This window comes from Dendrobates tinctorius, unplaced genomic scaffold (genome assembly GCF_039654945.1).
Source record: "Dendrobates tinctorius isolate UK_male_01 unplaced genomic scaffold, ASM3965494v1 ptg000232l, whole genome shotgun sequence".
In the NCBI taxonomy this organism is placed as follows: domain Eukaryota; kingdom Metazoa; phylum Chordata; class Amphibia; order Anura; family Dendrobatidae; genus Dendrobates; species Dendrobates tinctorius.
The window spans coordinates 19,749,757-19,775,130 of NW_027361899.1; the positions used below are offsets into that span (position 1 = coordinate 19,749,757).

A 25,374-nucleotide genomic window follows, 5' to 3' on the forward strand; every position below is an offset into this window, starting at 1 on the left:
GCTGCTCTGAACTGTCAATCATCAGGGTGGCACCACCATACAGAAAGCGGGTAACTAAAAGGCCGACGAGCGTTACTATCAAAAATGAGAACAAGCCTTTAAGGTGACTTTGGCTGCCATCAGTGAGGTCATTAATGGTCGTCTGAGGAAGTTTCCACTGGGGAAATCATCAAGATCCGCTGCTGGCAGCGCCAGAGTAATTACCCGCCAATGACGTCAATGCGTGCGAAGGGGAAACAAGTCTGTAGACGCTGCTGCCAGGGGAGCACATTAAGGCCACATAGGCTGCTCACAGTAGTACGAGCAACACGTGGCCTGGTGTCATGCTTAAAAACAGCTCCTTGGCACCTTGGACAAATTGCTGCACCACTGGTTTCACCAACAAATCAACGTAACGCCGAGCTGTTAGTGCACCTGGAATGGAGACCAGAAGGGTCCGGCTGCCAACAAGTATGCCACCACACACCATAATCAAGGGGATAGGACCCAAGTGATCATCCTCGTGAAGACGTCTTTATGGAGTTTCCTCCAGACAAAGCTCAGGCTATCGTTGTACCCAAAGAAAATGCCAGACTCATCCCAGCCTCCATTGCTGTCATGTTCTGCTCGTGGCCTCTTACTCTAAACTGAATAAATCGAGATTTTTAGAAAATGTTGTTTTCCTCATTTGCAGATCAGTGACGTCTCCATCCTGTGATTTCCAGAAGTCCGGGACTTTTCCTTCTTCGTGTTGCAATTTCAATATTGAGGATTGTGTTTGCGCCGTATTCATGGTGTAATTTGCGCCTTTTTTATTTTCAATAATCTTTATTGGGTTTTTAAAGAATTTTTATAGGGAAGGGAAGGGGTACAAAAACAAGGGGATAGGGAAGAAGAAATTTTCCCTGTAAAGACAGGGATAGCCCCCAAGTGGGGGATTAGACAGGCTGTATACATAACACATCAGAGAACACAGAATTTTTACATGTTGACCTTGAATAATACATCAGAGTTGAGTATAAGTAAGAAATAGAAATCAGTGTACAGAAATATGCTATAATGTTTGCATATCTGTGTTAAGTAAAAAAAAAGCTACAAACTCAACGTTACCATCCAGTTACTTAATTTCTCTACAATAAAGTAAAAAAGGCTTATAATGGTTTAGAAATCTTCGTATTAATACCTAGAAAAAAAAACGAATTATTCTCGTTTGCCTCCAATGTGTTAATTAGTGAACACATATAAAGTAGAATCTAGGAGGTATAGTAGCCTGCCCCGTCCGGGGTATCCGGTGATGCCCCTGGGACCGATTGGGGGGAATGTCCGGTTCAATCCCAGATTATTATGAAAGTGGAATATAATACTAATAAAGACAAGTATGAAAACCTGAAGTAAATAAAAATAGTAAAGTACAGTTCTTTCAGTCAGGATGAAGGTCCAAGTTCGAAGAAGAGATTCCCTGGTAGATCTTGGAAATCTTAATTCCGGCACATTCTAAAAAGTCAGTCAATTTGCTCCTTTTTTAAGCTTCATCTGTGTTTTTTTTTAATCTAATTATTTGTCAGGCCCGGACACAGTCATCCAGATATTTTACCCTAATTCACCATTTGTGATATTTTGATATTTATTTCACAATTGTATCCCGATGTCTAGTGGAGGACAAAGTCCGAGTCACTTTTTATTTTTCTTGTGCAGCTTAAGACAAACACATTCGCCATTGTAAAGCTCATTGATGAAAAGATCGAGAAACGCTTCATTCTAAAGATTTACAAAAAAAACCTTCAAGAGCAGAGAGATAAATATCTTAGGAATTTGCACCAATTCCTCAAATATTGTGCCCCCCGTTTTGGTAAAATTGGAACAAAAAGAAAAACAGGATAAAAAAAAAAAAAGTAGATGACAGAAACTTTCTAATGACATTTTTGAGCCAAAGATAGAAGTGGATCCTGCAGAAGTTTGAAGGGGGTATTTCCATCTCCAGGATCCTATCCCAATGTGCATTAGGTGTAATTAATAATAGTTTTGGCAAATACCTCCAATTAGAAGTTTAGTATAGTTCTCCTGATAAGGTCTGTTGCTTACCCCATGTGCAGGACATTGCAGCAGCTTAGGTATCCATGGTTACGACCACTAACAACTAAGGTCCTGCACATGGGGTAGGTGACATAGCTAATAAGGAGAACTATGCTAAACTTCTAATTGGAGGTATTTGTCAATATTCTTATTACTACATCTACTATATATTGGGATTGGATCTTGGAGGTGGGAATATCCATTTAAGTTACTTTGTTCCACTAAGTTATACCAAATTGTGAGCGCAGATTTGGCTTGGAGTTTTGATGTAGGCCATGCCGTTTCTTCACCCACATACTGATGTGCCACATTCCTGGCGGAGCATTTAGAAAATTATGTCTAAAACACAAGAATTGTGGGCAGGTTTTTTTTGGCAGAAATAAAGCCTGATTTTCGGGGCTCATATCTTAGTGAATCAGCCCCAATGTTTGTGACACCAGCCAGAGTGCTTTTCCAGGTGAAATCTGCTTGAACGAGGCATTGTGCGCATACTCTTAAATTGCAATGTCCCACCTGAACGACCCTGTTTTATAATGCAATCCGACCACGATGAACCGATTGCTGTAAGCCAGACCCCAGCCATTGTTTAATAGTTCACTGTCCGTCATATGTGATACATTTTGTGTTTCAGCAATATGCCTACGAATCTGGTCAGCTGCTGGGTTCATGGGTCGACGACCTTGTTCAAAGAGTGGAGTTCTTTGCCTCGTGGTCCAGACAAGTGATCTCATGTGCAGAGGAGAGGTGAGAGGATGAACAGTAATGTACAAGACACCAGGAGGTCCAACAGCTCGAAACCCCCAATCCAAAGCCTAGAATAGGGTGGCAGGACTCTTCCAGAGAAGTAGTAGCATGGTCAGACATCCGAGTGGGATGGGACGGAGACAACTGGTGGGCTAGGTCGGAGACCGATCGGATCTCTGTGGTGCTTCAGTTGCAGAATGTGAAGTGATTTGATTTTACGATCTCCATATACAATACTGATTTCAGGTTTGGTGACCGTCTCGGCCTCCAGAAAAAGGCACTTACATATTCCAGACCGAGGTCAGCCCAGACCACTGAGAACACCAAGGCCACTACAACCCAGCTTACAGGAGAAGCACACAGCTTCTGGCTCCCAGCATTTTTCTTTCCACAAGGTGGGAATATTCTAGGTTGAGTGTGAGAGGATATGAATGAAAGCACCTACAGAGGTCCAGGGAGCACATTTCATACATACGCATCACTGAAAAAATTCACTTTTAATAGACATTACATAGATAGATAATCTATCCTATTTATCTATCTATGGGACATAAAAGAAAAAGGCAGAATTCTGGGGTAAAAGCTTTGGTAAATCAGGCCCTTAGTATGTAATAAAAGTCAGCTGCCATGCCATAGTTCTGCATCTACACCACCTCTCCTTGCCACGTGGGTATGAAAAACATGTACATATATTTACAGCTCTCCTTTTTACATAGTAAAATTCTGTCTGTGTACTGCCGCCACCAGGGGGAGCTCACGTTACAGAATACTAATTGGGCTACATAAATCTGTATGCAGTGAGCTCCCTTTAGTGGTGGCTCCATAATGGAAATTTCAGACAAAATAGTAAAGATAGATATCCGTGTTCTGATGGTTCTATGTTTGAATGTCTAGTCCAGGAATTAGCGATGCACATGAAGGATGACATTATTAGACCTGGACTGCACAGCTACTGGCACAAGAACATCCAAACTCAACTTTGTTTTGTGTCTATTCCCTTGTTACCCTCTCCCCCAGGCTTCCTGACTGCTATATTACAGAACCACGCACGGATGAGACATGTATCTGTTGACTCTCTGACCTTCAGACACCAGGTGCAGCCTATAACGGGTGACGTGGACAAGAGCCTCTGTGTCAGCGACGTGGCCTTTTCTGTGAGTATTGTGATCATCTGCCCTCAGTGTTACATTAGTTACTAAATTGTGACCTCACATAATCCACGTCCATACATATCTCCATTAGGAAGAGTCTCCTCCTGAAGAAGGGATTCTGGTTTTCGGGCTGTTCCTGGACAGTGCCCAGTGGGACCCCGATGCACAAGTCTTGGCAGAGTGTGAGGAACGGGACAGGTTTTACGCGTTGCCTCAAATCCACTTTATTCCACACATGGTAGGTGACGTTACTATGAGGGGAAACATTCAAGTCAGTTTTCTAAGAGATTTAGTGACACGGCTGTAACCACAAAACTCAAAGCGTGTCATTACTCATGAATCTTCACATGGAGGTTTTTTTTTTTTTTGTTTTTTTTTAATTAACTGGGATTGTCAAGCAGATCGGTTTTAATAGCCATGTAAACAAGTTTTTTTTTTTCACTACATTTCAAAGAGATTCTGCTTTAAAGAGTAATTGAAAATACCCTTATCTGCCTGCCTTGAGAATATGGTTGCCGGTGGTCTAAACATTTTTTAAAAATTAAGTTTTTTTTAATGCATATTAATTGTCTGCAGATCGGCAGGGTCCAGGACCCGAGACCACCACCGATCGCTCAAAAGACATCTGAAAAGTGCGCATCCTGGAATGCAGGAACGCACAGGACAGACTCCATAGAAAGCCTATATGTAAACGGTTACAATCAATGGATGTTTGGTCACATTTCCGCCCCAGCCCCATATAGAAAATATAATTAAAAAAAGTCGTACAAGACCCCAAAATGGTGGTGATAAAAACTACAGCGCGTAGCAAACAAAATACAAGCCCTGTAACCATTCTATGGCCCAAGATAAGATAAAAGTTGTGGTTCCTCAGAGGGAGACTGAAATCATTTTTTTTTTTTTGCTAGTAAAAGAGCAAAAAAAAAAAAATAAAAATTGGTCTTACCAGTGATCGAACCAACCAATTTACCACTTTACCTAAAACTGAAAGCCATAAAAAACCTAAAAAATAAAACTGCATTTTTTTTTTTCATTTCACCCCATTCTGAATATTTTCCTACGTTTTTTCATTACATAATATGTATGTAATGTTATAAGGGCCCAATCAAAGAGCAATGCTGCAGTTATCACACGCCACTTTATTCCCACAGGTCCTAATGTTACGTCTCTTCCCCTCGGCAGGTGGACAGCGGCTCTGCGAACCCGGCCGGAGGGGACAATCCAGTCTACATGTATGAATGCCCTCTGTACAGGACGCCACAACGGGCCGGATCGCTATCTTCCACCGGACACTCCACTAACTTCATCACCACCGTGTCGTTACCGAGTGTAGCGAGACCCCGTCACTGGATCCAGAGAGGGGTGGCCCTGCTCTGCCAAATATCAGATTAATAATGGGTGGGGGGACATGGTGTAGTAGAATGAAACAGATCTGATTTGCCTCAATAGGAACAGTACAAGGTCCTTGTCGGTGGAGGGGACATACATTGTAAAGATGGTAATAAAGCAGATTTTACTCACAAATGGGTTAGGACCAGGGTTGAGCAAAAATATTTGCAAGACCTGGGTCCAGCAGCTATAATGGTGGTCCGCGGCCGCTGGGACCAGAGCTCTGCGAGCCTCCTCGGTGCCTCTACATTGTGCGTATTTTCAGGCCAAGAGGCACCGGCAGGTAGGAGGTTTGCAAGGAAGGCTCTGGCAGCCATGGACCACCAACATGGCCAATGGACGAACATCCTATAAATCTATTTTCTGCAATCTAAGTTATGACTTTATATATATTGGAGATTTATCAAAGTATGGACCAGTTATAAACAATTAGATCATTTCTTTCATTTTCTAACAGATTAGTTGCCATATATGACTTTTCTTAAGTCTCGCCCTATCTCAGGGTGAATAACACAACTAATAATGTGTAATGTATAATACCAAACCAATAAAATGTGAATCTGCAGTACAAGATGCGGCTTCATCTTACCTTCACCTGATAATGACTGGAGGGACTGGTTTTGAGAGCGAGTTGCAGAATTTTGGCCCCCGGGGGCTTCTCTACAGTAGTAATGTGTAACTATTGAAAAACAGAAATGATTAAAAGTAGAGAAATGATTTGCAGGAGTCGCTAGAATCGCCTGCGCCTCTTCTGATAAATGGGCACAACGTGCGCAAAGGACGTCCGTCTGGCCCTACAAGTCAGAGGAAGCGACGAGGACTCAAGACCAAACTCAAAGGGATTGTCTATTTAAAGCTTGAAAGCAGACCAAGGAATCAGGCCAAATCTCCCCGCTACATTTCTGGAAGGAAATTGCCCACACAGATGAAAATCTGTTCAAAAGTCCAAATCTGGCAACACGAGACGTCCAGTCATTTGTCATACAACCAGTCCCGATGCTTGGCAGAAACCTTTGCCATCTGCTTATCCTCAATGAGATCCACCATTTCTGGCCTTCATTAGTCTTAAAGGAATATTCCCATATCCAAGATCCTTTCCCAATGTGTAGTAGGTGCAGTAATAATAATATTAGCAAATATCTCAAAGTAGAAATATAGTATAGTTCTTCTGATAGCTATATTACATACCTCAAGTGCAGGAGGTTAGGTATCCATGGTTACGACCACTAACAGCTAGCTGTCGCTATATGCGTGGTCATAACCGTGGATCCTAAGCTACCGAACTGTTCTGCACATGGGGAAAGAAACTTGGCAAATCAGAACAATATAATTTTAATTAGAGGTAATCTGCAGTATGGGAATCCATAGAATTTGCTGCAGCGTGCACAAGGTACATACACTGCTCAAAAAATAAAGGGACACTTAAAAAACACAATGTAACTCCAAGTCAATCACACTTCGGTGAAATCAACTTGTCCAGTTATGAAGCAACACAGATTGTGAATCAGTTTCTCCTGCTGTTGTGCAAATGGAGCAGACAACAGGTAGAAATGATAGGGAGTTAGCAAGACAACCCCTATAAAAGAGTGGTTCTGCAGGGGGTGACCAGACCATTTATCTGTTCTTATCCTTTTTGGCTGTTTTGCATTTTGTCATTGCTCTCACCTCTAGAGGTACTGTTCAGTAGCATAAGGCGATGTCTACCACCCTCAGAAGTTGCTCAGGTAGTGCAGCTCATCTAGGATGGCACATCAATGTGAGCTGTGGCAAGAAGGGTAACTGTGTCTGTCAGCACAGTGTCCACAGCATGGAGCAGATACCGGAAGACAGGCCAGTACATCAGGAGACATGGAGGGGGGGGCCATAGGAGGGCAACAACTCTGCAGCAGGACTGCTACCTCCTCTTTTGTGCAAGGAGGAACAGTGCCAGAGCCCTGAAAAATGACCTCCAGCAGGCCAATAACATCCATGTGTCTGCTCAAGCTGTCAGAAATAGTAGGGTGGAATGAGGGCCTGATGTCCATAAGTGGGTGATGGGCTTTGGCATATTCGACATTAGCGCCCTGTGCTCTTCGTAGATGAGAGGTTTCACACTGAACTATTATTATTATCAACACGTCACAGACGTGACAAGGTTTGGAGACGCTGAGGAGAACGTTCTGTCTGCAGCGTCCTCCAGCATGACCGGTTTGGCAGTGGGTCAGTAATGGAGCGATGAGGCATTTCTTTGGAGGGCTGCAGAGCCCTCCATATGCTAACCAGAGGTACCCTGACTGCCATTAGTTACCAGGAAGAGATCCTCAGACCCATTGTGAGACTATAGGCATGTGCACTGGGTTCCTTCTGATGCATGACTATGCTAGGCCTCAGAGCTGAAATGTCAGCAGTTCCTTCATGATGAAGGCATTGTTGCTATGGACTGACCTGCCCGTTCCCCAGACCTGAATCCAAATCGAGCATATCTGGGACATCAGGTCTCTTTCCATTCACCAACGCCACATTGCACCAGACTGTCAAGGAGTTAGCTGATGCTTTAATTCAGGTCTGGGAGGAGATCCCTTAAGAGAACATCTGCCATCTCATCAGGAGCTTTTTAGGGATGTCATACGGGCATGTGGAGGCCACACACACTACTGAGCATCATTTACTTGTCTTAAGGCATTTCCACTGAAGTTGGATAAGCCTGTAATTGAATTTTTAGGTTTTATTGTTTTCAATGCATTTAACTATGTCATTAATAAAGATTTGCAACTGGAATATTTCATTCAGTGATATCTAGGATTTGGTATTTGTGTTCCCTTATTTTTTTTTTTAGCAGTGTATTACTTTCCTTCTCCAGATGTAAATCTGTATCCTAGAAGTGAGGGCGATACATGATCAAGCATGCCACTGCTTTCCAAACATTTTATTAATGTAAATACTTATCTATTTTTCTGGTTAGCCAATGAAGGTATTTGCAGCTTTCAGAGCACTGGAGCGCCTTCTTCAGGCAGGTTTAGAAATTGTAAAGCCAGTAGCGCTCCTGTGCGCTGAAAGCTGCAAATACCTTCATTGACTAAACAGAAAAAATATCACTCTGAGAATACGGTTGTCATTATTGGGCATAAAAGTATTGACATTGATTTTTCTGGCTAACACAACGGTACCACAATATAATTTTTTTTATTGTACAAACATTTTATTAGAAACATTGGTGAAAACTTAAAAACGATTAGCAATTGGAATAAAACAATGTGTATAACAAAAATATAAGACATAGTAATAGCAGACACTGTTGCAAACAAAACAATATATAAAAAAGGATTATTTAACTTTTCACAGGAATTTTCAGCTTTGTGTAAATAAAACGATGGTGGTTCTCCCGATCGTCCACTGATTCTGTGGGGCTGCCACGTCCTTTCCAATGTGGCCTCTTCACCTCCCGGCAGCATCATTTTACTGATAGTCTGTAAATGTAAACCTGGTGTTGGGTCTTTATTGCCTTTGTCAGGGGGTGAAGGCCCCATTAATTACAGAATAAAAAGTTCTGCAACTAGAATATACACCGTATATACCCGTGTATAAGCAGTTTTTCAGCTGAAAAAGATCCCCCTCGGCTTATACATGAGTCACTGTCCCACTTAGATGTTTTCCGATGCAGTGCGGAAGTCCCTGGATCGTCTGCACACTCCCCTGAAGCCTCAGTAAGTTTTCTGGTGGCTGCTGGCAGGGCCGGCGGTCACCGTTGGCACCGGGACAAGTGCAGATGGAGACACCAGCACGCTATGGGGGCCAGGTGCCTGTGCCGCAGCTTGGTCAGGCCCCTGGCACTTGTGATATTCACCTCTTCCCGTTCCACTGCTGCGCTGTCTCCCACGTTCTATGGCTGTGCCGCTCAGGTCAGAGGGCGCGATGACGTGATTAGTGTGCGCCCTCTGCCTGAACAGTCACTGCAGAGAGCCGGTGACGCTGAGGAGCAGCGGTCAGCGACGAGGCAAGCATGTCATTTTTTTTGCAGCAGCAGCATTATATGGTATATGGGCATCTTATGGGGCCCATCATGAACTTAATGGAGCATATTTTGCTATGGAGCATGTTGTGGGGCCAATAACCAACTATATGGAGCATTATATGGGGCATATTTTGTATGGAGCATGATATGGTGCCAATAATCAACCCTATGGAGCATTATATGGAGCATCTTATGGTGCCCATAATCAACTTTATGGAGCAGTATATGGGGCATATTTTGTATGTACCAGTGGCTGCTGCATTTCCCACCCTCGGCTTATACTTGAGTCAATACGTTTTCCCATGGTTTTTTTTTTTTTTTAAGGTAAAATTAGGTGCCTCGGCTTATACTCAAGTATATACGGCATATACTTTTTTTTAAAATTTATTAAATTTCAAAATCTGCTGTCATTGAATGTTCACATTTTTTTTTTTTTTTTTTTTTGGGGGGGGGAGAGGATGTAATGTCTATAGGATAATGTCCATAGGTCATCTAGTGGTGTGATAACCGAAACATATTTACATAAAGCTTTCAAAAACAAAAAACATATACATCTCACATCCGTATACAACTAGTGCAGAGAACCCAAGGTGCCGGCGGATGCTGGTTGTATTTATAGGACACTTGAAGCCGGTGAAGCAAAGACAGTGCCCACGCTATATACCATACCTGGCACTGGTATATATACAGGACTGGGGTAATAGCTATATACCATCGCTGGCACAAGCGCGTATACAAGACTGGGGTAATGGTCAGCTATAAACTATCGTTGGCACAGGTGCGCATACAGGACTTGGGTAATAGCTATATACTATCGCCAGAATTGGTACGTGTACAGAACCAGGGTATTAGACTGCTATGTACCATACCCAGCACCGGCGAGTATACAAGTCCGGGGTAATAGCTGGCTATACAGTGGGGAAAAAAAAAGTATTTAGTGAGCCACCAATTGTGCAAGTTCACCCACTTAAAAAGATTAGAGAGGCCTGTAAATGACATCATAGGTAGACCACAGACTATGAGTCAAAATGAGAAAACAAATCCAGAAAATCACCTTGTCTGATTTGGCAAGATTTATTTTGCAAATTATGGTGGAAAATAAGTATTTGGTCATTAACAAAAGTTCAATATTTTGTTATATATCCTTTGTTGGCAATGACAGAGGTAAAACGTTTTCTGCAAGTCTTCACAAGGTTGGCACGCACGGTTGGTGGTATGTTGGCCCATTCCTCCATGCAGATCTCCTCTAGAGCAGAGATGTTTTGGGCCTGTCACTGGGCAACAAGGACTTTCAAATCCCTCCAAAGGTTGTTTATGGGGTTGAGATCTGGATACTGGCTAGGCCACTCCAGGACCTTCATATGCTTCTTACGAAGCCACTCCTTCAGTTCCCTGGCGGTGTGCTTGGGATCATTGTCATGCTGAAAGACCCAACCACGTTTCATCTTCAATGCCCTTGCTGATGGAAGGAGTTTTGCACTCAAAATCTCACGATACATGGCCCCATTCATTTTTTCATGCACACGAATCAGTCGTCCTGGTCCCTTTGCAGAGAAACATGATGTTGCAGCCCTATGCTTCACAGTAGGTATGGTGTTCTTTGGATGCAACTCAACATTCTGTCTCCTCCAAACATGACGTGTTTTATTTCTACCAAACAGTTCTACTTTGGTTTCATCAGACCATATGACATTCTCCCAATACTCTTCTAGATAATCAATCTTCAAACGGGTCCGGACATGTACTGGCTTTACCAGAGGGACACATCTGGCACTGCAAGATCTGAGTCCCCGGCGGCATAGTGTTACTGATGGTAGCCTTTGTTATGGTGGTCCCAGCTCTATGCAGGTCCCCCCATGTGGTTCTGGGATTTTTGCTCATCGTTCTTGTGATCATTTTGACCCCACGTAGTGAGATCTTCTGTGGAGACCCAGATCGAGGGAGATTATCAGTGGTCTTGTCTGTCTTCCATTTTCTTATTATTGCTCCCACAGTTGATTTCATCACACCAAGCTGCTTGCCTATTGCAGATTCAGTCTTCCCAGCCTGGTGCAGTGCTACAACTTTGTTTCTGGTGTCCTTCGACAGCTCTTTGGTCTTCACCATAATGGAGTTTGGAGTGTGACTGAGGTTGTGGACAGGTGTCTTTTATACTGATAACAAGTTCAAACAGGTGTCATTACTACAGGTAATAAGTGGAGGACAGAGGAGCCTCTTAAAGAAGTTACAGGTCTGTGAGAGCCAGGAATCTTGCATGTTTTTAGGTGACCAAATACTTATTTTCCACCATAATTTGCAAAATAAATCTTGCCAAATCAGACAAGGTGATCTTCTGGATATGTTTTCTCATTTTGACTCTCATAGTTGTGGTCTAACTATGATGTCAGTTACAGACCTCATCTTTTTAAGTGGGAGAACTTGCACAATCGGTGGCTGACTAAATACTTTTTTCCCAACTGTATACCATACCCAGCAACGGCGTGTATACAAGACTGGGGTAATAGCTGGCTATATACCATACCCGGCTATATACCATACCCAGCACAAGAACATACTGTATACAGGACCAGGGTAATACATACACATAGCCTTCATCAGGGACAACCTTGTATAGACCAGAGTTAACTACTGCACACCTATTCACTTCACTCTGCTAGAAAAATAAAGTAGTATCTGAAGGTTTTATTTACATTGACACATTTTTGGGCCTCATTTAGGCAAAACGTCTAAGACAAAAACTGGCCTCACAGCGCCCAGTTGGGGACAGTATAAGACATGAAAGTCAACCTCCATTTGGTTTATATAGGAAGAGGTCCTGTTTCTTCTTCACGTTAAGACAGTTTGGAAAATGAGCAAAAGTGCAAAAAAAAAAAAAAAAAAATCACCTGAGATTTTTTTTTTTTAAAATATAGCTAAAATAAGTCCACATAATGCCAGTCACACAGCATGAGATAGCCATATATGGTGGATGCCAACACTGGCAGATTTCCAGAGAATGACAGGGGGGGGCTAGTGGGATCTGTCTGGGACATTTATGACATATCCTATTGCTAGGACAGAAATGGGACGGCCCCAGGACGTACTACAAACTGCACAAACCAAGCCGACGGGGAAGAACAGTCACAAAAACGTACAAATTATGGAAGATCACTTATGATTAAGAGAGTCCAGTTGTTCCTCATGTGTGAGGTCTTTAGGTGAATATACAATATGCTTCAGCTCATCACAAACACGATAATTTTTTAACCTGAACATCTTCCCAGATGGTTATTAACATGTCAGGACGATCCTCCACGTACGGCCACTACGGACTAATTATCTACAGGGTAATCTGTCACATTGAACCAATACTATAACTGGTCGGCAGTAATAACATCCAGGGCAGAGTCACTAAACAGAGGCTGATCCTACAGGATTGAAAGCGGGTTCTTTTACACTTGCCGTGTTTTTGCGGCCTCAAAAGATTTCTATGGGGCCGCAAAAACGACCCGCAAAAATTCATTGGCACGCCGTATATATGGCCATGAAAAAATATCAAGCTTGCTCAAAATATTTCACGGACACGGCCGCATTAGATTTTAATGGTGCCACAACAACAACGTTAGCTTGTTTTTGCGGTACACCGTATTCGCGAAATGCCGTATTTTTCCCCACCAATTTGTCAAAACGGAAAAACGGCGATCGACTTTTTTTGCGGCCCGTTTTTGCGGGAGACCGTGAAAATCACAGCAATACGGCCCGCAAAAATCACGGAAGTGTAAAAGAAGCCTAAAATACACATTTCATATGGGGTTTAACAAAAGAAAAAAAAACGCATAAACACAATTCTGAAAACTAACCTTCTGAGGCCGGTTTCACATTTGCGCTTTATAGCGCAGCGACGGCCCCTCCCGGTCATCGCCGCCTTCTAGCGCACATGGACGCTTGCGATCTGCGCACCGTATCTTTAGCATAGGGTGTGCAGATCGTGCGCTAGCAGGATTTTGCCGTGCGCTGCACACTTTTGAAGGTGCGCCCGTGTGCGCCGAACGCAGCATGTTGCATTTTGGGGCGCACGGCGCACCTTCAAAAGTGCGCAGTGCACGGCAAAATCCTGCTAGCGCACGATCTGCGCACCCTATGCTAAAGATAGGGTGCGCAGATCGCAAGCGTCCATGTGCGCTAGTAGGCGGCGATGACCGGATGGGGCGGGCAGGGAGTCGGGAGGGGGCGGGGCTTAGCGGCGGCCATGCGCTGCGCTATTAAGAGCAAATGTGAAACCGGCCTGACAATTACAGTATTTGTAATTTAAGCTGCGCTGTAAACAAACCGAAAAAAATGCCAAACACACGAAATAACAAATAAGCAAGTAAGGACCATTTAACAAATAAGGGCCATTTACATGGACGGGCAGACAATCAGAGAAACACTCCTCTCCCGACTATCTCTTTATACAGGCCAGCAAAAGCTAACAAAAACACTCATTCATTGGGCGCAATGATTTTTAAACTAGCTTTAAAAAAAAAAAACAAAACAAAAAAAACACCATTATTTTCGGCAGCACATCGCCCAGTGTACAGAATTGATGTGCTACCGATAACATGATATTCTTTGGACACAACCATCGTGATGACAGTTTTGTGCGGATAATACTGTGGATGGCCCATTAATGCAGGAAAGAATAGAGGAAGATTATATATATTGTATATATATATATACAGTGCCTACAAGTAGTATTCAACCCCCTGCAGATTTAGCAGGTTTACACATTCGGAATTAACTTGGCATTGTGACATTTGGACTGTAGATCAGCCTGGAAGTGTGAAATGCACTGCAGCAAAAAAGAATGTTATTTCTTTGTTTAATTTTTTTTTAAATTGTGAAAAGTTTATTCAGAGGGTCATTTATTATTCAACCCCTCAAACCACCAGAATTCTGTTTGGTTCCCCTAAAGTATTAAGAAGTATTTCAGGCACAAAGAACAATGAGCTTCACATGTTTGGATTAATTATCTCTTTTTCCAGCCTTTTCTGACTATTTAAGACCCTCCCCAAACTTGTGAACAGCACTCGTATATGGTCAACATGGGAAAGACAAAGGAGCATTCCAAGGCCATCAGAGACAAGATCGTGGAGGGTCACAAGGCTGGCAAGGGGTACAAAACCCTTTCCAAGGAGTTGGGCCTACCTGTCTCCACTGTTGGGAGCATCATCCGGAAGTGGAAGGCTTATGGAACTACTGTTAGCCTTCCACGGCCTGGACCGCCTTTGAAAGTTTCCTCCCGTGCCGAGGCCAGGCTTGTCCGAAGAGTCAAGGCTAACCCAAGGACAACAAGGAAGGAGCTCCGGGAAGATCTCATGGCAGTGGGGACATTGGTTTCAGTCAATACCATAAGTAACGTACTCCACCACAATGGTCTACGTTCCAGACGAACCCGTAAGGTACCTTTACTTTCAAAGCGTCATGTCAAGGCTCGTCTACAGTTTGCTCATGATCACTTGGAGGACTCCGAGACAGACTGGTTCAAGGTTCTCTGGTCTGATGAGACCAAGATCGAGATCTTTGGTGCCAACCACACACGTGACGTTTGGAGACTGGATGGCACTGCATACGTCCCCAAGAATACCATCCCTACAGTCAAGCATGGTGGTGGCAGCATCATGCTGTGGGGCTGTTTCTCAGCCAAGGGGCCTGGCCATCTGGTCCGCATCCATGGGAAGGTGGATAGCACGGCCTACCTGGAGATTTTGGCCAAGAACCTCCGCTCCTCCATCAAGGATCTTAAGATGGGTCGTCATTTCATCTTCCAACAAGACAACGACCCAAAGCACACAGCCAAGAAAACCAAGGCCTGGTTCAAGAGGCAAAAAATCAAGGTGTTGGAGTGGCCTAGTCAGTCTCCTGACCTTAACCCAATTGAAAACTTGTGGAAGGAGCTCAAGATTAAAGTCCACATGAGACACCCAAAGAACCTAGATAACTTGGAGAAGATCTGCATGGAGGAGTGGGCCAAGATAACTCCAGAGACCTGTGCCGGCCTGATCAGGTCATATAAAAGACGATTATTAGCTGTAATTGCAAACAAGGGTTATTCCACAAAATATTAAACCTAGGGGTTGAATAATAATTGACCCACACTTTTATGTTTAAAATTTATTAAAATTTAACTGAGCAACATAACTTTTTGGTTTGTAAGATTTATGCATCTGTTAATAAATCCTGCTCTTGTGTGAAGTTTGAAGGCTCTAACTTATTTGCATCTTATCAAACCTGCTAAATCTGCATGGGGTTGAATACTACTTGTAGGCACTGTATATATATATACATACACACACATACACACACACACACACACACACACACACACACATACACACACAGTGCAGACCAAAAGTTTGGACACACCTTCTCATTCAAAGAGTTTTCTTCACTTTCATGACTATGAAAATTGTAGATTCACTCTGAAGGCATCAAAACGATGAATTAACACATGTGGAATTATATAATTAACAAGAAAGTGTGAAACAACTGAAAATATGTCTTAAATTCTAGGTTCTTCAAAGTAGCCACATTTTGCTTTGATTACTGCTTTGCACACTCTTGGCATTCTCTTGATGAGCTTAAAAAGGTAGTCACCGGAAATGGTCTTCCAACAGTCTTGAAGGAGTTCCCAGAGATGCTTAGCACTTGTTGGCCCTTTTGCCTTCACTCTGCGGTCCAGCTCACCCCAAACCATCTCGATTGGGTTCAGGTCTGGTGACTGTGGAGGCCAGGTCATCTGGCGTAGCACCCCATCACTCTCCTTCTTGGTCACATAGCCCTTACACAGCCTGGAGGTGTGTTTGGGGTCATTGTCCTGTTGCAAAATAAATGATGGTCCAACTAAACACAAACCGGATGGAAGAGCATGCTGCTGCAAGATGCTGTGGTAGCCATGCTGGTTCAGTATGCCTTCAATTTTGAATACATCCCCAACAGTGTCACCAGCAAAGCACCCCCACACCATCACACCTCCATGCTTCACGGTGGGAACCAGGCATGTGGAGTCCATCCGTTCACCTTTTCTGCGTCGCACAAAGACACGGTGGTTGGAACCAAAGATCTCAAATTTGGACTCATCAGACCAAAGCACAGATTTCCACTGGTCTAATCTCCATTCCTTGTGTTCTTTAGCCTAAACAAGTCTCTTCTGCTTGTTGCCTGTCCTTAGCAGTGGTTTCCTAGCAGCTATTTTACCATGAAGGTCTGCTGCACAAAGTCTCCTCTTAACAGTTGTTTGTAGAGATGTGTCTGCTGCTAGAACTCTGTGTGGCATTGACCTGGTCTCTAATCTGAGCTGCTGTTAACCTGCGATTTCTGAGGCGGGTGACTCGGATGAACTTATCCTCCGCAGCTGAGGTGACTCTTGGTCTTCCTGTCATGGGGCGGTCCTCATGTGAGCCAGTTTCTTTGTAGCGCTTGATGGTTTTTGCCACTGCACTTGGGGATACTTTCAAAGTTTTCCCAATTTTTCGGACTGACTGAACTTCATTTATTAAAGTAATGATGGCCACTCGTTTTTCTTTACTTAGAATTTGTATTAAGGCAAGAAAAAAGCAGCTAACAGTCTATTTACTAGGACTATCAGCTGTTTATCCACCAGAGTTCTGCACAACACAACTGATGGTCCCAACCCCATGTAGAAGGCAAGTAATCCCACTTATTAAACCTGACAGGGCACACCTGTGAAGTGAAAACCATTTCCTGTGACTACCTCTTGAAGCTCATCAAGAGAATGCCAAGAGTGTGCAAAGCAGTAATCAAAGCAAAAGGCTACTTTGAAGAACCTAGAATATAAGACATACAGTATTTTCAGTTGTTTCACACTTTTTTGTTAATTATATAATTGCACATGTGTTAATTCATAGTTTTGATGCCTTCAGACTGAATCTACAATTTTCAAAGTCATGAAAATAAAGCAAACTCTTTAAATGAGGTGTGTCCAAACTTTTGGTCTGTACTGTATAATATATATTTTATATCCACATTCAGTTACATCAGCATATATATATGCCAGAACCAAGAGTGGGTGATAAATGAAGAAGTGGTTACCTCTGATTGTTCCTCTCTGGTTTTTGCTTCCAAATACTGATGTAAAAATTCCAACTTGAATTCTTGATATTTGAGTAAAATTAGACCACGTTCACATGTTCAGTATTTGTTCAGTATTTTTACATCAGTATTTGTAGCCAAAACCAGGAGTGGAACAATCAGAAGAAAAGCGTAATAGAAACACGTCACCACTTTTGTATTTATCACCCACTCCTGGTTTTGGCTTACAAATACTGATGTAAAATACTGACTGTGTGAACGTGGCATAACAGGGGTCAATACACCATCTAAATCTTCTTTGTTTGCAACTATCACAGCTTGAGGGTCTTTCCTACCAGGCTCTTATAGGGAACAAATTATGACACGTAAGCAAAATATACAAGCAACAACATAGGATACAAGTGTAAAGCCTCAAAATCCACTTCAATGTTCATAAAAACAATACAACCCCTCCCAAAACACATCATATACAAATTATCAAACATTTACAAAATGGCTTCAGCAATAAAAACCTCAATATACATAGAAATTTGGAATAAACATTGGACTTCCTAGTAAACATATGGGAGTAGACGATACGGTACTAGATGGCAGTACTTGTCCCAATCGCGGCCATATTTTAATCGGCATAAGTGCTCGACTCTGCTCACTCGGTTGAGGAGAAGACTGGTCAGAAAGAATCCATAGAAATAAGGCAATACATGATTGAAACCTAGGGAAATAAGGGACATTAAATATCTAATTACTGTCTTGTTACAAAAAAATTTGCATGCAGAAACTCTGCAAGTGTCTCCTTTTTAAAATGACATTGGAGTCTGGAGCGTGAATGTCAGATTTAGGTTCTCCGTATTATCTGTAAGGATAATCCAAGTTCCCCGCCACCCCCAATACTTACCACAAGGCAGACACCAGGCCCAGGCCATGATAATATCACCCACATAGTTTGGATGTCGGACAAATCCCCACCAGCCAGAGATGAGGAGCTGGGAGCCACATGACGTCGGGATGCTCTTCAGATCTGTAGACAAAGAAAATTCAATGTGTACATCTAAAGAAAAAAAAATCAGGGATTTATGTGCTTTGTGACAGGGGGTATACTTACGCAAAAATCTAGGGTCTTGTGGATTTTTTCTGTAGCCATTCTTCTGCTTGTTTGCATTTCGGAAGATGATGTACCCAAGAGCTTTAAGAAAAAAAACCACAACAACGAGATATGAACATAAACCTCCTAAAAGGACAAATTTATAAATTGGGTAAAAAAAAAAAAAAAAAAGAGGAATATATCATTGTATATCAGGCGGTGATAAACACAATAATAGATCTATCCATATTAGTAATTTTTATGAGTTATTTTCTCGGTTTGGGAACATCCACAAGGGTCAGATGTGCCAATCAGGAAAACATACACCAAACCATGTGGAATTTGCTATGGAATTGCTACAGATTTACCGCACATTTCACAATTTGCCCCACCAGGGGTGAATTAGGCAGCATACATTTTTATGGTGTGTCTTTCATATACAAGATACAGGTCCATTTCCAATACAAATTTTCTCTGTAACACGTGGATGAGATTCTGTAAAGTCTGATCCCAAATGCTGGTGCAGTTCAGTGCAGTGGATTAAGGCTGAGTTCACACGTGGCGTTTTTTCTTTGCGTTTCCGCGGCGGTTTTAACCGCGCGATTTTGCCGCAAAAACGCGAAAAATAAGCATCCCATGCATTCCTATGGGATTCCGCAATGCTGTGCTAATGCTGCGGTTTTTACCGCGGCGGAATCGCTTCGCAGTAAAAACCGCAGCATGCTCATTAATTTTGCGGAATTGCGGCGATCCCGCACCCATAGGAATGCATTGTTCCGCTTACTTCCCGCATGTGGCTGTGTACACCATGCGGAAAGTAAGCAGAACATTTGCGGATGGTACCCACGGTCTGGAGGAGAGGAGACTGTCCTCCGGGCTTTGGGTACCATACCCCTGTAAAAAATAGAATTTAAAATAAAAAATATTGTTATCCTTACCTTCCGGCTTCTCTCCACGCTCTCGTTCCCAGTAATCCTTTGCGAAAATGCCCGCGATGGCGTCCATTCTCGCGGGATCGCGAAGTCTCGCGGTCATTCGTGCGACGTCATCGCGATCCCGCGAGAACGTACGCCATCGCGGGCATTTTCGCAAAGGATTACTGGGAACGGATGCGCGGGACGTCGGAAGGTAAGAATAACACCATTTTTTATTTTTTTTTTACATTTTATCTTTTACTACTGATGCTGCATAGGCGGCCTCAGTAGTAAAAAGTTGGTCACACTTGTCAAACACTATGTTTGACGAGTGTGACCAACCTGTCAATCAGTTCTCCAAGCGATGCTACAGATCGCTTGGAAAACACTAGCATTTTGCAAGCTAAATACGCTTGCAAAATGCTAGTTTTTCCGCGGGAATTTAAAATGCGATTTTCCCGCGGAATGGAATTCCGGAATTCTCGCGGTAATTTCCGCGAGAGTTCCGGTACGTGTGAACTTAGCCTAAAGGTGTTGTCCACTACTAGGATAACCCCATCTAAAACTACAAGTTATCCCCAGATAAAATAACAAAGCCTATACTTTCCTACCTTGCCAGAGCCGTTCCCGCGATGTTGGCACTCAGGGTCCTGGGGCTATGATGCGGTGTTGTCTCAGTCTTCAGACAAACTGAACATGAAGAGGAAGTCAGATCAGCTGCAGCTTGGACTTCCTCTTCATGTTCAGTTTGTGCAAAGGTGGAGACAGTGAGGTCAGCGCTAATTGGGCCCCGGGCATCATGTGTCACAAAACCGTATCACAGCCACGGGGGGGGGAGAGCGAGTGCCGAAACCGCTGGAACGGAGCCAGCACGGAAGGTGAGTATAGGCTTTATTTTATAAGGGCCAAACCTTTGGTTTAAGGTGTTGTCCTAGCAGTGGACAACCCCTTTAACACTATAGTCAGTATACAGGTAACCATAGGGAACATAACGAGTGCTGTCTTACTCTATGATGCAGGACGATCCATTACTTGATCATCGATACATAACCCACATACTTTTTAGAATTGAGATTTATAATAACAAGCAGTTTGATTTGATGATAAAACTGCGAAAATAAAGAGTTTGGAGTATACAGAAGTCCAGAGGAGTTTAAAACTTACTGTTCATTGCTACAATAGCTCCAAGAACGATCCAGGAAATCTCCACGGGATGTCTGACCAGGTACGCAGCTTGTAAGGTGTAAGCAAATGGGACCCAGACCAGGTTACCAAATGCCAGCATAAAACCGAAGCCATCATGGGCAATGTCCAGAGAGGTCAGCATGCCTTCCTGAAAAAAAGAGAACAGATCTGAGCAATGGCTGGATCCAGCAACATCTTATGAGCATCAGACAGCGAGCGAAACCTAAAAGATGGGTAATCAGGAGAACTAAACTATATTTCAAATTGGAAGTTTTTGCTAATATTAGTACATCTACTATATATTGGTATAGGATCTTGAAGATGGGAATACCCCTTTAAAGGGAACCTGTCACCCCCCCCAGGGCATTTTTGACTAAAAGCCACCTTCAGCAGCACTAAGGCTGCATTCTGTGAAGGTGGCTCTTTCATTTCTGACCCCTAGTAACACTGAAATATTAACTTTTATAAATAGCTCCTCATACCTGTAATGAGTCCCATAGGTAAGGTGTGTATACCCCTGGAGCAGCTGCCTCCCAGCCATCCATCATGTCTCTGCAGCGTCTGGGCCCTGCCTTCCATAGCCATCCATCAACCCTGTGCTGCTGTCTGGGCCCCGCCTCCTCCTGGCTTGTATGCCGGCTGCGCCTGCTCTGTGAACAACTCCAGTTGCTCCTGCCCCATCTCACTTTTTTTTCCTCCATGTCATGTCAGCGTCTCATAAGCTGTGATCTGCCAGCTGAGCTCCCCACACACAGGTCACCGGAAGTTCAGCAAACAAACTAAGATGCCACAGTGAAAACCCCTTATATTCCAATAAAATTGCAGTATTGTATGTATAATAAACTCCCCTATTGGCTTCACCTTTCACTATCCCTCTATTTTTCTATATATCTCTCCATCTATCTATTATCTATCATCTATTTATCCATCATCTATCTATCTTTTTATCTATTTATCTATCATCTATTTATCATCTATTCATCAATTTATCTATCATCTATGTATTTATCTATTTATCATCTATCTTTCTGTCATTTATCTATCATCTATCTATCATCTATTTAAAAAAAACACATTTAGATTCTGTTTAGATATATCTATACATCTATCTTTGTATACATCTATGATAGAAAAATAGATAGATGATAGGTGATAGATACATAGATATAAATAGATATAAATAGATAGATGATCGATAGATTGATAAAGATAGATCAATAGAAGATAGATAGATGATAGATAAAAAGATAGATCGATAAACAGATGATAGATACATAGATAATAGATAGATGGAGAGATAGATGGAGAGATATATAGAAAAATAGATAGAGGGATAGTGAAAGGTGAAGCCAATAGGGGAGTTTATTATACATACAATACTGCAATTTTATTGGAATATAAGGGGTTTTCACTGTGGCATCTTAGTTTGTTTGCTGAACTTCCGGTGACATGTGTGTGGGGAGCTCAGCTGGCAGATCACAGCTTATGAGACGCTGACATGGAGGAAAAAAAAGTGAGATGGGGCAGGAGCAACTGGAGTTGTTCACAGAGCAGGCATACAAGCCAGGAGGAGGCGGGGCCCAGACAGCAGCACAGGGTTGATGGATGGCTATGGAAGGCAGGGCCCAGACGCTGCAGAGACATGATGGATGGCTGGGAGGCAGCTGCTCCAGGGGGATACACCTTACCTATGGGACTCATTACAGGTATGAAGAGCTATTTATAAAAGTTAATGTTTCAGTGTTACTAGGGGTCAGAAACGGAAGAGCCACCTTCACAGAATGCAGCCTTAATGCTGCTGAAGGTGGCTTTTTTAGTCAAAAACGCCATAGGGGGTGACAGGTTCCCTTTAAAGAAACTGTTGCGAATGTCTCAAAAGTCTATGGATCTGTGTTTTTAAAATGGACAGCAGACGAATGAAGAAAACTTTTGGTCTAAATATGGCAACACCAAGCACATCTTCACAGAACAGTTACCGATTTACTACTTTGTACTGAATGACGGCGATAAGACCAATTACCTGACTCCAAAGAGCGTGAAGAACATACAGAAGCTGGAAGGCGTTAACCAAGATCATTGATGGCGACGGCCTCTCAAGCTCCTGAGTCTTCATCTCGGCCAAGAGCAGTATAAAATTGATGAAAACCTGGAGGTGGCAAAAATCAGAAAATGTGAGTGTACACAGCACCATTGCATCCTGTCTCAGACGGCCTACAGTCAAGTTTTGCCTCGTATTACCAGTATCTCCTTGTTTACACAGGGGTCTGAGAAGCGGCTAATCTTTGCAATACAAAGTGAGAGCCGCTGAAAAGGTGTCGGTATCGTGCATCCATTTTAGTCTGCAAAAAACCTGTCTGCCATTCACACAGCCTGACAGGTCACAATACGGAAGTCATTGTCCCCAGGAAAACACTTATCTTTTATCAGTAAGTTGTAAAAATGTAATTCACATAAGGGAAAGAAGACACTGAAAACAACTGATGATACAAACACATAAGTGACTTTTATTCTGCACTTTCTTTCCACTTAACAAACGCACGACTAAAGCCAAGTCCACATTGCATTAACAGTAGAGGAAGATGGGGCAGACCGAAACCATAACGTGCGTCAAAGACCATGATCCCTGTTTGTATAGGTCAGTCGATAGGAAAACACAATGTGCACTTTGCCCTTGATTTTACACAAATTATTATAAAGGATGGAAATGGAAATAAAACCTTACCCAGCCGATCAATGCTGCATGAACTGCACTGAAATATTTCAGGTCAAACTTGCCAATGTGAGGGTTCAACTCTCTACCCATAAAAAATGTGTAGATGAAATTCCCTGCAAAATAAATTTAAAATGCAAATGTAAAACAGAGTTATAGTTAAAATAAAATTTAACATAGAAATCAAAACAATCAAAATTTGGATGATTTTGTTATTCTCATGATTCTTATGGAGAGATGACTGTACATGATGGGGCAAGTTCAGGGGTAGATTATTGGACATTCCTCAAAAAATGCAGTAAATCATGTAGTGAATGAATAAATGAATACTTACCGGATTTCCCTGCCACAGAGAGTTCTTCTTGTGCGGCTCTTCTCGAGCGCACAAACACAAAAACACTTAGGATGACCGAGAGGAGAGTGGCCGAGGTGACAAACTGATGAAAGTGGTCATATACGTAAAGAAGGCTAGTCCTCTGATATATCAGCCCCGCTACTAGAAGTCCAATCAGGAATAGTGAAAAAAGACCTGGGAGTGTAAAGTAAGAAACATGTTAGATTTCATTTTGCTAAAATAGACAAAAAAAAAAAAAAAAAACACAATTCACTCTCATTTATGAAAAGAAAAAAAGTTAAATAGAACTTCAATTTATATTATTTAACAACTCCTGAAAAATTAAAACTATTTTTATTTTCAAAATAAATATTAAAACGTACCATTGCTCCTGTAACTCAGCTTCTTCCCATTGGCAAGAAGAACACCATGAGAAGTCTAAAAAAAAATAAAAAAAATATATAGATATGAAGATATGTGAAGACACCAACCAATCCCCATTCATTTGCACATTCTAAGCCTCCATGTGTTGGGGCAGATAGATTTTACGGTGAGTACAAAAAATCCCTCTTTCTTGAAGCCTTCATTGGGGGACACAGGTAACCATGGGTGTATGCTGCTGTCGCTAGGAGGCTGACACTAGGCAGAAAAGGAAAAATAGCTCCTTTCCAGCAGTATACACCCACCTACAGGCACCAAGTACCTCAGTTGGTGTAAAAGCAGGAGAAGCAACTAGAACTCAATATATGTACCAACCCAACAACAGGGCAGGTAGGCCCAAAGAACAGTACGAACAATTAGGGAGAGTGCTGTGTCCCCCAATGAAGGCTCCAAGAAAGATTTTACGGTGAGTACTTTATCGCTTCATTGGGGGGACCTTCACTTTCAGAGGCTGTTTGTTCTGAACGCAGTAAGCCTCCAGTATCGCCAAACGAATCCAACGGGCGATAGTGGACCGAGAAGCTGGGAGCCCCTTTCAATGACCTTCAGAGATGACAAAACAGGGAATCGGATTGACGAAAGGGAGCAGTTCTGGAAAGATACTCAAATGGCTCTGACCAAGTCCAGCTTGTGGAGGGACTTCTACAAGGGATGGACAAAAAGAAGGAAGGACAATGTCCTCATTGCTGTGAAAAGAGACCACCTTGGGAAGAAAGGAAGGAATGGGTCTGAGGACTACCTTGTCCTGATGTAGAATCAGGAACAGGGAACGACACAATAATGCTGCTAACTCGGAAATCCTCCTAATAGACGTGATGGCAATTTGGAAGGCCACCTCCCAGGATAGAAAGGAAAACGAAATGTCCTGAATGGGTTCGAAGGGCACACGTTGGAGGACGCCAAGAACGAGATTAAGATCCCATGGATCTATAGGATGGTAAGGTGGTGCCAGATGGGTGACACCCTGAGAAAGGGAAGCCAGATCCCTCTGAAAAATAGACAGAGTGGTGGAAAAGGGGGCCCTGCGAGAGAAGATCTGGATGGTCTGGAAGCCTCCAGGGGACGTCCGAAAGCATGTTTACCAGCTCCGCATACCGAGGACGTCTTGGCCAGTCTGGAGCAATCAGGATTACGAGAATCTCTTCTGTCTTTATCTTTTTCATGACCCTCGGAATCAAGGGGAGGGGCGGAAACAGATAAGGCAGCTGAAACTGGGACCATGGGATTACAAGGGCATCGCAACTGATGGTCAGCAGATCCCATGAACTGGCTACAAACAGAGGAACCTTGTGGTTCATCCGAGACGCCATGA

The 25,374-nt window shown here is 42.8% G+C and overlaps 2 protein-coding genes across 2 annotated transcripts in view; one reads left to right on the forward strand and one right to left on the reverse strand.

Moving 5' to 3' along the window:
- The window catches only part of DNAH14 (dynein axonemal heavy chain 14), a 183,871-nt gene extending 177,964 nt beyond the window's left edge, over nucleotides 1–5,907 (forward strand). Inside the window, exons 77-81 of the mRNA XM_073556432.1 lie at nucleotides 2,684–2,796; nucleotides 3,043–3,191; nucleotides 3,814–3,950; nucleotides 4,039–4,185; nucleotides 5,130–5,907. Of these exons, the coding sequence (XP_073412533.1) occupies nucleotides 2,684–2,796; nucleotides 3,043–3,191; nucleotides 3,814–3,950; nucleotides 4,039–4,185; nucleotides 5,130–5,339 (756 nt within the window). The 3' untranslated portion in view covers nucleotides 5,340–5,907. The remainder of the gene's footprint in view (nucleotides 1–2,683; nucleotides 2,797–3,042; nucleotides 3,192–3,813; nucleotides 3,951–4,038; nucleotides 4,186–5,129) is intronic.
- An 11,894-nt stretch (nucleotides 5,908–17,801) lies between these two features.
- The window catches only part of LBR (lamin B receptor), a 42,638-nt gene continuing 35,065 nt past the window's right edge, over nucleotides 17,802–25,374 (reverse strand). Inside the window, exons 7-14 of the mRNA XM_073556405.1 lie at nucleotides 24,005–24,059; nucleotides 23,622–23,816; nucleotides 23,300–23,403; nucleotides 22,598–22,723; nucleotides 20,557–20,725; nucleotides 18,500–18,580; nucleotides 18,293–18,415; nucleotides 17,802–18,109 (exon numbers count right to left, since the gene is read on the reverse strand). Coding sequence (XP_073412506.1) covers nucleotides 17,949–18,109; nucleotides 18,293–18,415; nucleotides 18,500–18,580; nucleotides 20,557–20,725; nucleotides 22,598–22,723; nucleotides 23,300–23,403; nucleotides 23,622–23,816; nucleotides 24,005–24,059 — 1,014 coding nt within the window. The 3' untranslated portion in view covers nucleotides 17,802–17,948. The remainder of the gene's footprint in view (nucleotides 18,110–18,292; nucleotides 18,416–18,499; nucleotides 18,581–20,556; nucleotides 20,726–22,597; nucleotides 22,724–23,299; nucleotides 23,404–23,621; nucleotides 23,817–24,004; nucleotides 24,060–25,374) is intronic.